The sequence below is a fragment of the Eubalaena glacialis genome, chromosome 8 (assembly GCF_028564815.1).
Source record: "Eubalaena glacialis isolate mEubGla1 chromosome 8, mEubGla1.1.hap2.+ XY, whole genome shotgun sequence".
Taxonomy (NCBI): Eukaryota; Metazoa; Chordata; class Mammalia; order Artiodactyla; family Balaenidae; genus Eubalaena; species Eubalaena glacialis.
The window spans coordinates 14808007-14821775 of NC_083723.1; the positions used below are offsets into that span (position 1 = coordinate 14808007).

General features: G+C 38.6%; 1 protein-coding gene across 1 annotated transcript in view; it reads left to right on the forward strand.

Annotated features, from left to right (window-relative positions):
• VPS41 (VPS41 subunit of HOPS complex) overlaps window positions 1-13769 on the forward strand; it is a 187689-nt gene that overhangs the window by 83188 nt on the left and 90732 nt on the right. The window contains exons 5-6 of the mRNA XM_061198413.1: window positions 3455-3529; window positions 13362-13424. Coding sequence (XP_061054396.1) covers window positions 3455-3529; window positions 13362-13424 — 138 coding nt within the window. The remainder of the gene's footprint in view (window positions 1-3454; window positions 3530-13361; window positions 13425-13769) is intronic.

The following is a 13769-nucleotide window of genomic DNA, read 5'->3' on the forward strand; positions in this document are numbered from 1 at the left end:
CATTTTCCTTATTGTGAGGTGGAGATAACCATCCTAGGCTGACTGCTTTCGCCAGAAGTTGTGAGGATCAGCTAACGTGTATGCCAGGTCTTTGAAAATAATACAGTGTGATTCCTAGAATCTTAGCACAGGCCATGAGCACAGAGTCCAAGAACAAATGACGTACAGTTTGACAGGTACATGGGGAGAAGATATACTTCTCGATGTAAGTTGTACAGAAGGGCCTTGTGAAGAAGCATTGTACTCAGCACTGAGGCTCAGTTTGGTGGGCCTGGAACAGTGCTGCCCTGTAGAACTTTCTGAAATGATGAAAACATTCCGTGATCTGTGTGCTTTTTCATACAGTAGCCGCTAGTCACATGTGGCTATTGAGCACTTGTGCAATGGAGGACGTGAATTTTTAACTGAGATTGATTTTAACTAACTTTCTATATAGTCACACGTGGATAGTACCATATTGGTTAGGACAGGAAACCTTGGCGGTGATCAAGCTACACACATCTATTGAATTATAATCTGAGGTAGGTTATAACCAGAGACCAATTAAATTACGGTCAGAGGTATGTGGGGTTTATATTTGCCACAAGTAAAATGGGCATTAAAATGTTGTTTGGCGAACAAAAGATCAGAATCAGGAAGTTGTTAACAGAAGGTACTCAGTGAGGAAAGCATTTATCCAAAGAAGACTGTAGAAACTGCGCATTCAGACTCGTTGGCGAGAAGTCCAGACACACTGGCCTCATTGCTTTCCCAGTTCAGCTTTTGTTTTGCATCTTCCTTGCTGCCCATCACAAAGTTCTCTTCACTGCTCTTAAGGTCAGAGCCCTGGCTCTGGTTTTTCTCTGTTGTGAATCTCATCCGTGGGGGTGGTTTATTCTCCTATAAATGGATCACATATCTCTGTAAGGTCCTTTCCTGTTCTAACATTCTGGGAACTTTTAAGGAGATAGCTTGGTTTTCATGAGCTGCGTTTCAGGAGTGATTTAGGGATCAGGATGAGAAAGGGTTCTGTAGCCAGCTGTCTCCACCTGTAACATGGGAATTTCTCTCAGCAGCATCAGTCAGTGGGTGGCCTTTCCAAGGTCAGGGAGTCTTGGTCTGTCCTGGCCATTACTTACTAGCTTGGAGGTATTTTCCGTTGAGCATGGAACAATCAATTTTTTGTATTTCCATTTTATTCTTATGCACAAACCAAATTATTTTAAGGTTAGGTATTTAAAAAAATGAATTTGCAGGCTCATGTTGAAACCGATGAAGTCTTACTTCTCTTTTTGTGGTTAATTTGTTCTATCATGTTTTGTGGAAGATAGTTGTAAACGGTCATTACTTAAGAAGCAAAAAAAAAAGAAAAGGTTGTCATTTTTTTTTTTAATTAATTAATTAATTTATCTATGGCTGTGTTGGGTCTTCGTTTCTGTGCGAGGGCTTTCTCCAGTTGTGGCAAGCGAGGGCCACTCTTCATCGCGGTGCGCGGGCCTCTCACTATCACGGCCTCTCTTGTTGCGGAGCACAGGCTCCAGACGCGCAGGCTCAGTAGTTGTGGCGCACGGGCTCAGTTGCTCCACGGCATGTGGGATCTTCCCGGACCAGGGCTCGAACCCGTGTCCTCTGCATTGGCAGGCAGATTCTCAACCACTGCACCACCAGGGAAGCCCGGTTGTCATTTTTTAATGTTGTCAACATTTACTGATTTTGATTTCTCTTTAGAAAATCCACCTGTATGAATATTTTAGTGAGTAAACAGTTGGCTACATAGAGAACTGGAAAACTGTGAAAAATATTAAAAGTACAGTTGTGTGTTTACTCTTGGGAAAATACATCCAAAGTAGAATGCTTAATTCCATCTTCACAGATTTTTAAATTTGAGATTACTCAAAAGAATGGAGGATGACAAAGTTAGTTACTATCAATTAGACCCTGTGGAATTCCCCCAGAAAATACTAAGCATAGAGTATAAATAAAAAATTGATTTAGTAATTTATAAGAGAAGAAGAAATGGATTGGCTGGTGAGCCAAAGTAAAATAACTAAGATTTTAGAGTTGCCATATGATCCAACAATCCCACTCCTGGGCATATATCCAGAGAAAACTCTGATTCGAAAAGATACATGCACCCCAATATTCATAGCAGCACTATTTACAATAGTCAAGACATGGAAGCAACCTAAATGTCCATCAACAGAGGAATGGATAAAGAAGATGTGGTACATACATACAATGGAATATTACTCAGCCATAAAAAAAGAATGAAATAATGCCATTGGTATAGACGACCTTATTTACAAAGCAGAAATAGAGACACAGACATAGAAAACAAACGTATGGATACCAAGAGGGAAAGGGGGAGGTGGGATGAATTGGGAGATTCGGATTGACATATATATGCTATTGATACTATGTATAAAATAGATAACTAATGAGAACCTACTGTATAGCACAGGGAACTCTACTCAGTGCTCTGTGGTGACCTAAATGGGAAGGAAGTCCAAAAAAGAGGGGATATAGGTATATGTATAGCTGATTCACTTTGCTGTGCGGTAGAAACTAACACAACATTGTAAAGCAACTGTACTCCAATAAAAATTAAAAAAAAAAAAGAATGAAATAGTGCCATTTGCAGCAGCATGGAGATTATCATACTAAGTGAAGAAAGTCAGAAAGAGAAAGACAAATCCCATATGACATCACTTATACGTGGAATCTAAAATATGACGTAACAGAAACAGACTCACAGACACAGAAAACAAACTTACGGTTACCAAAGGGGAGAGGTGGTGGGGCAGCGATAAATTAGGAGTTTGGGATTAGCAGATACACACTACTGTATATAAAATACATAAACAACAAGGTCCTACTGTATAGCACAGGGAACTAGATTCAATATCCTGTGATAAACCATAATGGAAAAGGATATTAAAAAGAATGTGTGTGTATGTATATATATATATATATATATATATATATATATATATATATATATATCTGAATCATTTTACTGTATACCAGAAACTAACATGACATTGTAAATCAACTATATTTCAATTAAAAAAAGAAAACTAAAATTTTTCTTTACATCATGATTTTTATTTTGGTTTTTGTTTTGTTCTTTTAACGAATTTGGCTGGGAAAGAATTTTAGGACTGTGGAGTAAATAGAGCAGAACAAATAAAAAGGTACATAACAGGTAAGAAAAGTACCATTTTTAGCTGGTTCTTCAAGTACGTGAAATAGGTAATTTGGGGAAATCTTAGGTTTCTGGGCTTTATTACATGTCTGGGAACAAAGCTATATTTTACCATTTTCATTTGCAGAAGCAAAATATGTCTTGGACTCATGCATCTAAACTAATAGACAACTTGTATCACTTACATTTTACGAAAAGCCAAGGCATTTAACTTTGATATATATGTTTCTGAAGGTTTACCATGTTTGTTTGTTCTTTTGTTTTTAATAGAGTCCTGTGAAGATAAATCAGATTAGCCTGGATGAAAGTGGCGAACACATGGGCGTGTGTTCAGAGGATGGCAAGGTATGGGGATTACACGGTCACGTGGAAAGCAGTGCTCCAGCTCTGTGGGCTGTGATGTTACCAACTCCAGGGGCTCGGAGCAGCGCTGTGCCTACTATACCTGCAGTAGGAGAACCTTGATTATTCTTTTTGGGTATCGGACTTGCTCCCGATTGCTCATAATTTAAAGTAAAATATATTTTGCGCAAATGTGCCTTAGGAAAAATAATTACAAGAATGTCAATAATGTAACTAGTATTAAGCTGATTAACAGCTGTGGCAGAGGGACATGTCACCTTAATCATTACTGCCGTGCCACTTAGGCTTCAGCGACTGGTCTGCAGTTCCTGCAAGACAGTGGTTTAATGCCTTTCTGCCATAAATCCACAAAATTGGATTTTGTGGGCATGATTTCTGTGGCCTGGTGGTTTTCATTTTCACACACCAGTTATGAATGTTTCTCTTGAATTATAGAATCTTTTGATAAGCAATCATAGTTTATCAGAAGAATAAAGTGTCTTACAGTGGCCACATTAAATAAATGTAAAATCAATATATGTACAGTTTCTAAAAACCTGGCCCCTACTTCCTCGACCGAGGACATACATCATTTGTGCAGTGTATAACTAACAATTATCAGTGCTTCTTGCTGTTGTTGAGCTGTGACATTTAGTGGTTGTGGTGATTGATTTTCCACTTATAAGAATGTCTTTTGTTTTTCAGTCAATGGAAGGCTTTTCTACTGTTGGTTTGCAATGATAAAATTCTAATGCACAGCGTATTTAAGCTACTCTTCTAAAATAACAGTTGAAGAAGAGAGTGCATTAAGAATCATTACAGAACCTTACATATTCTTGACTGCATAGAGCAGATTTCCTAATCTAATTTTATGTTTTTTATGGGATCTAAATTCAATGGGCCATTAGGATAAGTAAATTAAAAACAGTGTAATCAGTGTAAAAGATTTATACCCATTTAATCTGTTAACAAAAGAAAAATGAAGTCTTCTTGACAGACAAGAATGCATTTTTATATATCTAAGCCTAATGTTACCCAAAGAGTCTAGTAATAGTAATTGGAACACTCATGCTTTTCAAAAAGCACTGTCAAATTTTCTGAAATCCTGAGATGAACCAGACCATCAAAGATAGATAAGGGAGGAGTTGGTATGTGCAGAAATTGAGACGAATTATCCAAACTCTTGAAACATTTCGTATTTATAAGAAAGATCATCTTCATTTTTGTTTTCTGAAAGGTGAGGAGGAATTCCTTCTGGATTAATGCCAATGTAATTGAACTAATTTGTTGAAGGAGAATATTGACTTTGAATTGGAAAAGAACTTATACTAAGATACTTCGTCTAAGAATTTTCAGAACTCTAAATTTTGAAGAGTTACTATTTGATGCGGCAAAGCAGTATATTTTAACTACTGTGTCTGGTGGATAACGAGATGACCCTCAGATATCTCCTGGCACACTTCTTGACAAGCACCTCTGTTTTCCTATTTTAGTCAAATTTATAACTGTCATATTTTGTTGTAGACCCATGATGCATTTTTAAAGAATGGTTTTCTCATATACTTTATCAGCATTGATAGAATTGAAAATAAATATTTCAGCGCACGTAGTTGTGTAAGCTAGCCCTGCTCGTGGGTTAGTCAGAATTGTGAAAATTGAGGCGCTAATATACAATGCTGTAGTAAAGTGGTTAGTGATGACAGCAACATAAAGATTATTAAGCAAGATCAACTCCAGATACCAAGATCTCGTGCATCTTTCAATGGCTGTCGTGATTTTTCTTTCTTTAGTGCATTAAGATTCCTAGATAAATCATTACCTTCTATTTCACAGATAACCTTTGATATTCAGTTTTAAAGTCATAATTCTAACAGTTGTTTACAATTTACTCCGTTTAGTCAGCTGGTGCTCAGTTCTAATCTTTTTATTTATCCTCGAGTTCCAAATTTTGAAATACACTCACACATATACTGTGTGTGCGTGCGGGCGTTTGTGTGTGTGTGTTACTGGTATACATTTTTAGGTAACTTTCAGCATAAGTACGTACCAGGCTTACTTTCTGATCTCTTGCCTATGTCACCCTCATACATAAACTAGAATTAATTTAACATAGAATTCTGGGTTGAACTATTTTCTCTCAAAGTTTTGGAGACTTTGCTCCCTTCTGACTAACCTTTATTTTCCTAGACATGTCAGAGGCCAGCCTACTTTTGTTGTTTCACAAAACCTTTTTAATTTTTTTTTTGTCCTGCCTTGGAGCTCAGACTCATCATAATAACAACAACACTACCAGTGGCAGCGAACAACCCTTGTAATTCAGTTTTCTAAGTTAATGTCTTGTTTGGGTCTATTTTCATTCATTTTGTCTGGAAGAGGGTAAGTCCTTTTGATCCATATACTGAAGTATTGTTTTCATTTCAGGAAAGTTGACTTCAGTCCTGATTTTGATTATTGCTTCAGTTCCACGTGTTTTCATTTCTTCAGAGAAACTCAATAATACTTAGGCTGGAGGCGGTATTACGCAGAGGCTAAGAGCATCGCTCTGCACCGCGCCTGCCTGGGCGGCTTTCCCACTCTTCTCTGTTAGGTCAGGGATGTTGCTTGACCCCCCGCCCCTCCACTGCCTCAGCTGGGCAGTGGGCACAGTGCGAGGCCTGGATGGGAATGTGGCAGAGCCAGTGCTGGGTGTGTGGGAAGTTCTAAGTTCATTGTGTTTTTATTGCTAACCCTTCACTAACTATCTGTAGTCTGGCCTCATCCCCTCCCATTTTGTTGTACCTCACTCACCTTTTCAAGGTAAGATGGTGAATGGATAAGCCCTATCCACCCTTCTTCTCTTTTGAAAATATATGTAGGAGGGGTTCCCTTTTCTCTACACCCTCTTCGGCATGTATTGTTTGTAGATTTTTTGATGATGGCCATTCTAACCGGTGTGAGGCAATACCCCACTGTAGTTTTGATTTGTATTTCTCTAATAATTAGTGATGTTGAGAATCTTTTCATGTACTTTTTGGCCATTTGGAGAAATGTCTATTTGGATCTTCCACCCATTTTTTTGATTGAGTTGTTTTTTGATATTGAGCTGCACGAGTTGTTTATATATTTTGGAGATTAATCCCTTGTCGGTCACTTCATTTGCAAGTATTTTCTCCCATTCTGTGGGTTTTCTTTTTGTTTTGTTTATGGTTTCCTTTGCTGTGCAAAAGCTTTTAAGTTTAATTAGGTCCCATTTGTTTATTTTTGTTTTTACTTTCATTACTCTTGGAGGCGGATCAAAAAAAGATCTTGCTATGATTTACGTCGGAGGGGGAGGGATAAATTGGGAGATTGGGATTGACATATACACACTACTATATATAGAATAGATAACTAATAAGAACCTACCAAATAGCACAGGGAACTCTATTCAGTACTCTGTAATGGCCTGTATGGGAAGAGAATCTAAAAAAGAGTGGATATATGTGTATGTATAACTGACTCACTTTGCTGTACACCTGAAACTAACAGAACATTGTAAGTCAACTATACTCAAATTTTTAAAAATTAATTAATTTTTTAAAAAGGAAGAAAATATACTGTAAGAAAAATTGGTCATGTTTTGTGACACACACACACACACACACACACACACACCCCTCACACATGTGCTTTGCTTTCTCATGGTTTTTATCCTCTCATTTCTCTGTAGTCAGGGAGAGTTTCTCTTCTTGTTTGGTCCCTTTGCTGAGGTACTTTGCTTCCAATATCAATTTTGCTTTCTGGAGTAGACTTTTATTCTGTTTTGCCTTTTTGTTTTTCCTGAGCTCTTTCGATCTCTCCCAATTTTCTTTTCACGTCAGCCTGCTCTGTGTTTAATTTTTTTTTTTTTTAATTTATTTATTTATTTATGGCTGTGTTGGGTCTTCGTTTCTGTGCGAGGGCTTTCTCTAGTTGCGGCAAGCGGGGGCCACTCTTCATCGCGGTGCGTGGGCCTCTCACTATCGCGGCCTCTCTTGTTGCGGAGCACAGGCTCCAGACGCGCAGGCTCAGTAATTGTGGCTCACGGGCCCAGTTGCTCCGCGGCATGTGGGATCTTCCCAGACCAGGGCTCGAACCCGTGTCCCCTGCATCGGCAGGCGGACTCTCAACCACTGCACCACCAGGGAAGCCCCTGTGTTTAATTTTTAAAACCAAAGATTATGACTTCTTGTGTGTCTTAGAGTGTCTTAGAGGTGGAGTGGTTGGGAGTGGAATTATCCTGCCACATTTGAGCTGTGTGTTGTCAGCTAAGTATTCAGACCTCTCTGTGCTTCACCCTATTTCCTCCTCTATAAAAGGGGGGATAGTAACAGTACCTGCCTCATTAATCATTAGGAGAAATGAATTAGTTAATATATGTCAGTGGTTTGGAATAGTATCTGGAACAGAAGAAACACATAGTAGTTGTCAGCTGTTACCATCATCATGATCATTGTTGTCCTATCCTTTGCTCCAGATTCATAGAGGTCTCTTCTTCTTACTGAAGTTGACAAATAGTTTTGTAGTTTGTTTTTTTCTTTTCTGTTTACTATTAAAACTTTTTTTTTTTTTTTTTTTTTGGCCGTGCTGCACGGCATGTGGGATCTTAGCTCCCCGACCAGGGGTCGAACCTGCACCCCCTGCAGTGGAAGCATGGCGTCTTAACCACTGGACCACCAGGGAAGTCCCTGTTAAAACATTTTTTAAAGCATGGTTTTTCTCCCTCTGAGTCACTGGAATTGTGTTCTGCAGTATTCTTTTTATAGACCTTGTGTGCATTTTTGTTACTCATTTATCCATTCCAGAACAGGGAGACAAGCTCTTTCTGAACCTGGGTTAGCAAACAGATTCAGGCCCTGCTTGTTATCCTTTTGGGTGTTGTAGAGTCACCCTTCAGCTCACATAGGGACCTGTTAACGAGCTCCATTTCCTCTGACTGGAGGTATCCAGTTAAGGCAGCTCCTCCAGTGAACTGGGAGCCTCTCCTATCTTCCCTCCTCGGTCTTTGACACCCTCCATGGGTGGAGAATATGAAAACCTGCCATCTCCCCTGCGAGGGTCCCTCCAGCCACTGCCCTAGATGGAATGACAGTTTACATGTTCACCCCTGTTCTTCTAATGCTTGACCTGTTGTTATTTGCAAGCCGGGGTTTGAGAGGGTCTGTTACAATGAAGTAATAGCTGGGAGGGTTGTCCAACACTCTGGTCACCTCACTCACAGTTTCTCTATGTCAGATGGCCTGTCGCCCAGTTTTTTGGTTTGCAAATACATAGAATTCCATGCTGAAGGGGAGAAGGCTTATACACCTTCCTGATTATTTCATGAGGGTAGGGTTTCTTTACTTCTGGTGGTAAACACATAGCACATACGTTTTGTGGTCCTCCTATGGCTCTGTGTGTTTGTAGTTAATGAGAAATCCTCCAAGACTTTGCAGTAGATTGACTCTAAGGCCAATTGTTCTGAATTTTCTCTTTTTCTTCATTAGGTATTTTTGTGACAAGGTGGGAGAGGTTGTCAGGGCTGCTATAGAGGATACCATTATCAAAAGGATCCTCTCTATTTTAACCTTTAAAAATATGATTCTTAACTCAGACGCAATCTTCCTAAAAGCCCAAACTCTCTAGGCAATCATTCAACGGATTCTTTTCACAGAGTGTGCTAATCACCGAGAAAATGACAAATAAAGAGGGAGAGAGAGGGGAAATGAATGAGAATTGTTTTGGATTTTACTAGCTTTAGTAGTTTAAGTTGTGACCAACTAGTTTGGGTGTCACATTAGTGAAATGAACCAAAATATCAAAGGTTTTACAACTCACCCTGCTTGTACTGATAAAGTTTATGAGATTTGTCTTGTGAAGTCTCAGTGTTTTCCATACTGAAGGAGACAATGACAGTTGAGGAAAATGTTATTCAGTTAAACATACTAATAGAGACTAACCTAAGAGTTCTAATCTTGCTTTGCCGCCTTCAGCAAACACCCCTCCAGCCCCTCATCTGGGTATGCTATGACATTTTTGCTTCCACTAGTTCTAAAGGGTAGTTATGAGTTTCAGCCTGTTTTCTAAGAACTTCTGCAATTTGTTCTCTTCTGTTTATTCCTTCTTATCACTCTACTATTATATCTTCATATGGATTCGTTTTGTTTGTTTGTTTTGTTGTTGGATTTGTGATTTTTAAAGGGACACCCCTGGAAATTCATAATTTAATTTTCATCATTAGATTTACAATATTTCTAATATTTATTTTCTCACTGATACCTCAGTCTTTTTCGACGGGCTCATATTTGTTTGTTTTCAGCTCATATACTTGTCCTTGCAATAAAAATCACTTAACTTTTGTTCTTAAAATCATCTTTACCCTGTTATAGGCAGAAGGAACTTTATCCATTTGAATGAATAGTCTGCTGCATTTAGTTTCAACTTCTGTTGTAGAGTTGTCTAATTCATTCCCTTTCATGTTAGTTTGGCAAATATTTGAGGCTTTTGATTTTCTTTTCCCTATTCTACTTTCCTTACACTTTATGTATTGTAGAAAGATATCTTTATTATTTGCAAATTTTAGGCTAGCTCCTATAATGATAGAGTGTAGAAGAATAGGGCTTGGAATACTCTTCTTGATTTTTACAGGTGAGTCATTTATTTTTCCACAGAATCATCTGTTAAACAGGCATCATGGTGTTTGCTTTCATCCCTAGCTGTCTTGCTGTAAGGGCCAAATGAGGCAGAGCAAGATTTTCACTGCTAGTTACATACTGTCAGTTATCAATCTTTAAAAATATCATTTTAAAGGTATTTCGTCTCATTTTCAAATCCATAAGGATAGTTTAATTCAGAATAAAATTTCTAAAAAAGCCAGAATGACACTGACCATTTTAATAGACAGCTTTTCCAGAATGTTGTTCCCTCCACAATTGGAGAAGACTGAGAAGTGACATCACATCTTTGAGGAGAGGTTATCGAAATATACTTTCCGATTGGAATGTTAGCCTAGAAATTATGCTGTGCTTCACACGGGACTTCCCCATTGGTTAAAAGTGAGTCAAATTACAGCTAAAAAAGTAAATTTAGAACTAAGAGGAACATCTAGACATTGCTAGATGTTGACCACGGTCTGAGTGAAATAAATATGTTCCACCTGAAAAAAAAATACGTCATTTTACCCCACCAGAAAGTTCAGTTTGTCTAGGGTGGGATCTGGCCATTAATTTCCAGGAATCGTAACCGTGCAGTCTGGCCTGAGACCCACTGAGGTAAAGCACGTGGAAGCATGTAGAGGTCCAAGTTGGTAGTAGGAGTGTAAGAGTTGACAGGGGACCACGTTGTCAGCGACATTGTTAGAATGAATTCACGGAAGCAGCTTATGTCAGAAGAATGTAAACTTCCTAGTTTAGCGTGAGTTTCTACTGATGCCATATTAATAAGCTGAGCGCTTGTGAATTTGCTCCATTAAGATGCAGGTGATACAGTGCTTGTCTTATTTTGACCCCGTTTTCTGGGATTTGTTGCGCTCATTCAACTTCAGCTTCCTGGGATAGAGTAAAATTCTGAAGGCAGTGCTTTTCTTTCGAGCTTCTCTACCGCCATTTTATAAGAAGTTCAATGCATCCTGTGCGTATACATTCATATAAAAGCAGTGATACAACGCCCTCCGAACAATGAGAAGCAAGGTGGTAGTGGGGCCTGCATGTATTTGCCATGTCAAGAATACATTTTAACAGACTACCTCTGAGTAAATCAAATTCCCCCTATGTTACATTGTACCATGGGCTGTTCTTGGAACCCAAATAACATACTTGGCACAAGGGTATAAAAACAACAGTCGCAAAATGAGTGGAATATGCTAAAGATTTTATAGTTTAATGAAAGAATTTATCTCCTCAAATGATATCATAACATGAGTACATTTTCCTCTTGGAACTTGCACACATGAACTACTCAGAACTTACTAAGATGGGGACTTCCCTGGTGGTCCAGTGGTTAAGACTCTGCACTTCCAATGCAGGGAGCACAGGTTCGATCCCTGGTCGGGGAACTAGGATCCTGTATGCTATGCTGCATGGCCAAAAAAAAAAAAAACTTACTAAGATGAAAGCAAGAAAAAGTCTAAGTAGTTTTATATCTATTTAAAAAATTGAATTTGTAATGAAAAACTTTCTCACAGAGAGCCATTGGACCCAGATAGCTTCACAAGTGAATTCTTAAAACTTTAAAGAAGAAATAACACCACTCTTCTAGAGACTAGAAAAAGAGTGAACACATCTCAAGTGTTGGGAAATAGTTCTAAGTGCCCCTAATAGCTGGTTCCAAGTGTTTGAGAGCTCCTGGAATTCATACGCTGTGCTTGTGAGAGTGTAAATTGATTGGAACCACTTTGCGAAGTCGTTTGGCTATTAGATGTGAACAGATGCATAACCTATGACTCAACAATTCCATTTCTTCATAAATGGGTATATAAGTGGACCAAAAGATTTGGAAAGAGTATTCGCTGCAGCATTATTCATAATAGCCTCCGTCTGGAGACAACCCAAATGATCAGTGGAAGATGGATACATAAATTATGATGTATTCATACATTGAAATACTATACAGCAACGACAAAGAACCAGCTCCTGCTGTACGTACATAGCAGTATGGATAAATATCAGAAAGAAAATGTCGACTGAAAGAAGCCAGTGAAATAGTTTATGATTCTATTTATATAAAATTCAAACATTAGCACAACTTACTGAAGGTGATAGATTTTGGAGGAGCGGTTAGTTTGTGAGGGTGTGAATGAATGGGAAGGGACACAAGGGAGCTTCTTGGGTTCTACTTCTTGACCTGGGTCATGGTTGCAGCGATATGTTCATATCATAAAATTTGTCAAGCTCTGAATCTGTCATCTGTACCCTTTATGTACATTACTCAATTGAATATGTATGTTATCCAATTTTTAAAGTCAACCACTCAGAGAAAAGGTTAAGATTAAACAACTTTAAGGGAGGCACTGATAAGGAGAAAATTAAATCTTACATTTATACGCTCTAAATAGATTCAAGATAAGATTGTAAATGAAGTGCAGTTCACCTAATCTCTTGCCACTTTGATCTGCACAGTTGATTTATATATCTGTGACTCAAAAAAGAAGCTCCTTTTTCCTTCAAGGAAAGGAATAAATAATTCCTTTAGGAATAGTCTATGGGAAGTTCATAAAAGGGTATTAGTAACCTATTCATATCTATTTCATTTTTAAAGTTGACGTCCATTTAATAAAACAAACTGTGGTGTGCAAAGGGAACTCTATCCATGAGATACTTGTAAAAATTTAATTGTAGCAGTGTGTTTTCACCCCCATAGAATTGTTTTCATTGGATATCTAATAGAGATTACAAGGGCTTTAGATTACTAAGTGTTCTACTTTTTTTTTTTTTAAGATTTTTTAAAAATAAATTTATTTATTTACTTAATTTTGGCTGCGTTGGGTCTTCGTTGCTGTGTGCAGGCTCGCGGGCTTTCTCTAGTTGCAGCGAGTGGGAGCTACTCTTCATTGCGGAGCACGGGCTCTAGGTGCGCAGGCTTCAGTAGTTGTGGTATGTGGGCTCAGTAGTTGTGGCTCGCGGGCTGTAGAGTGCAGGCTCCATAGCTGTGGTGCACGGGCTTAGTTGCTCCGCGGCATGTGGGACCTTCCCAGACCAGGGCTCGAACCCATGTCCCCTGCATTGGCAGGCAGATTCTTAACCACTGCGCCACCAGGGAAGTCCCGTATTCTACTTTTTTATTGATAGTATGTGTTCTCACTGACTCCGCAGCCTTCTTTGTTACCGTCATGGTGAACTGACAAGATCCATTTACTTTGTAGGTGCAGGTGTTTGGACTATATTCTGGAGAAGAATTTCATGAGACTTTTGACTGTCCCATTAAAGTAAGTATTCAGTAAGTTTTAATTTTTCTAAGGATTTTCTCAACAAAGGCAATAGGATTACAATACTTTGAACACTACCAATCTTGCATTAATTTTGTCAGTAAGTATCTGTTCAACCAATGTACCAGATACTATTTGATGCTGGGAAGGTACACAGAATGTATATTATGTGACTGTGATCTCAGTCTATCCTCAGGAATCTTTTGTTGTAGTGGGTGAGATGATACACACACACACACACACACACACACACACACACACAATCTGTTATTAAAGACTCAAAGAGGTAAAAACAGTATTAAGGAATGTAAAACTGAGAGAGGTTACTTCTAGCTGTCCTCGTTA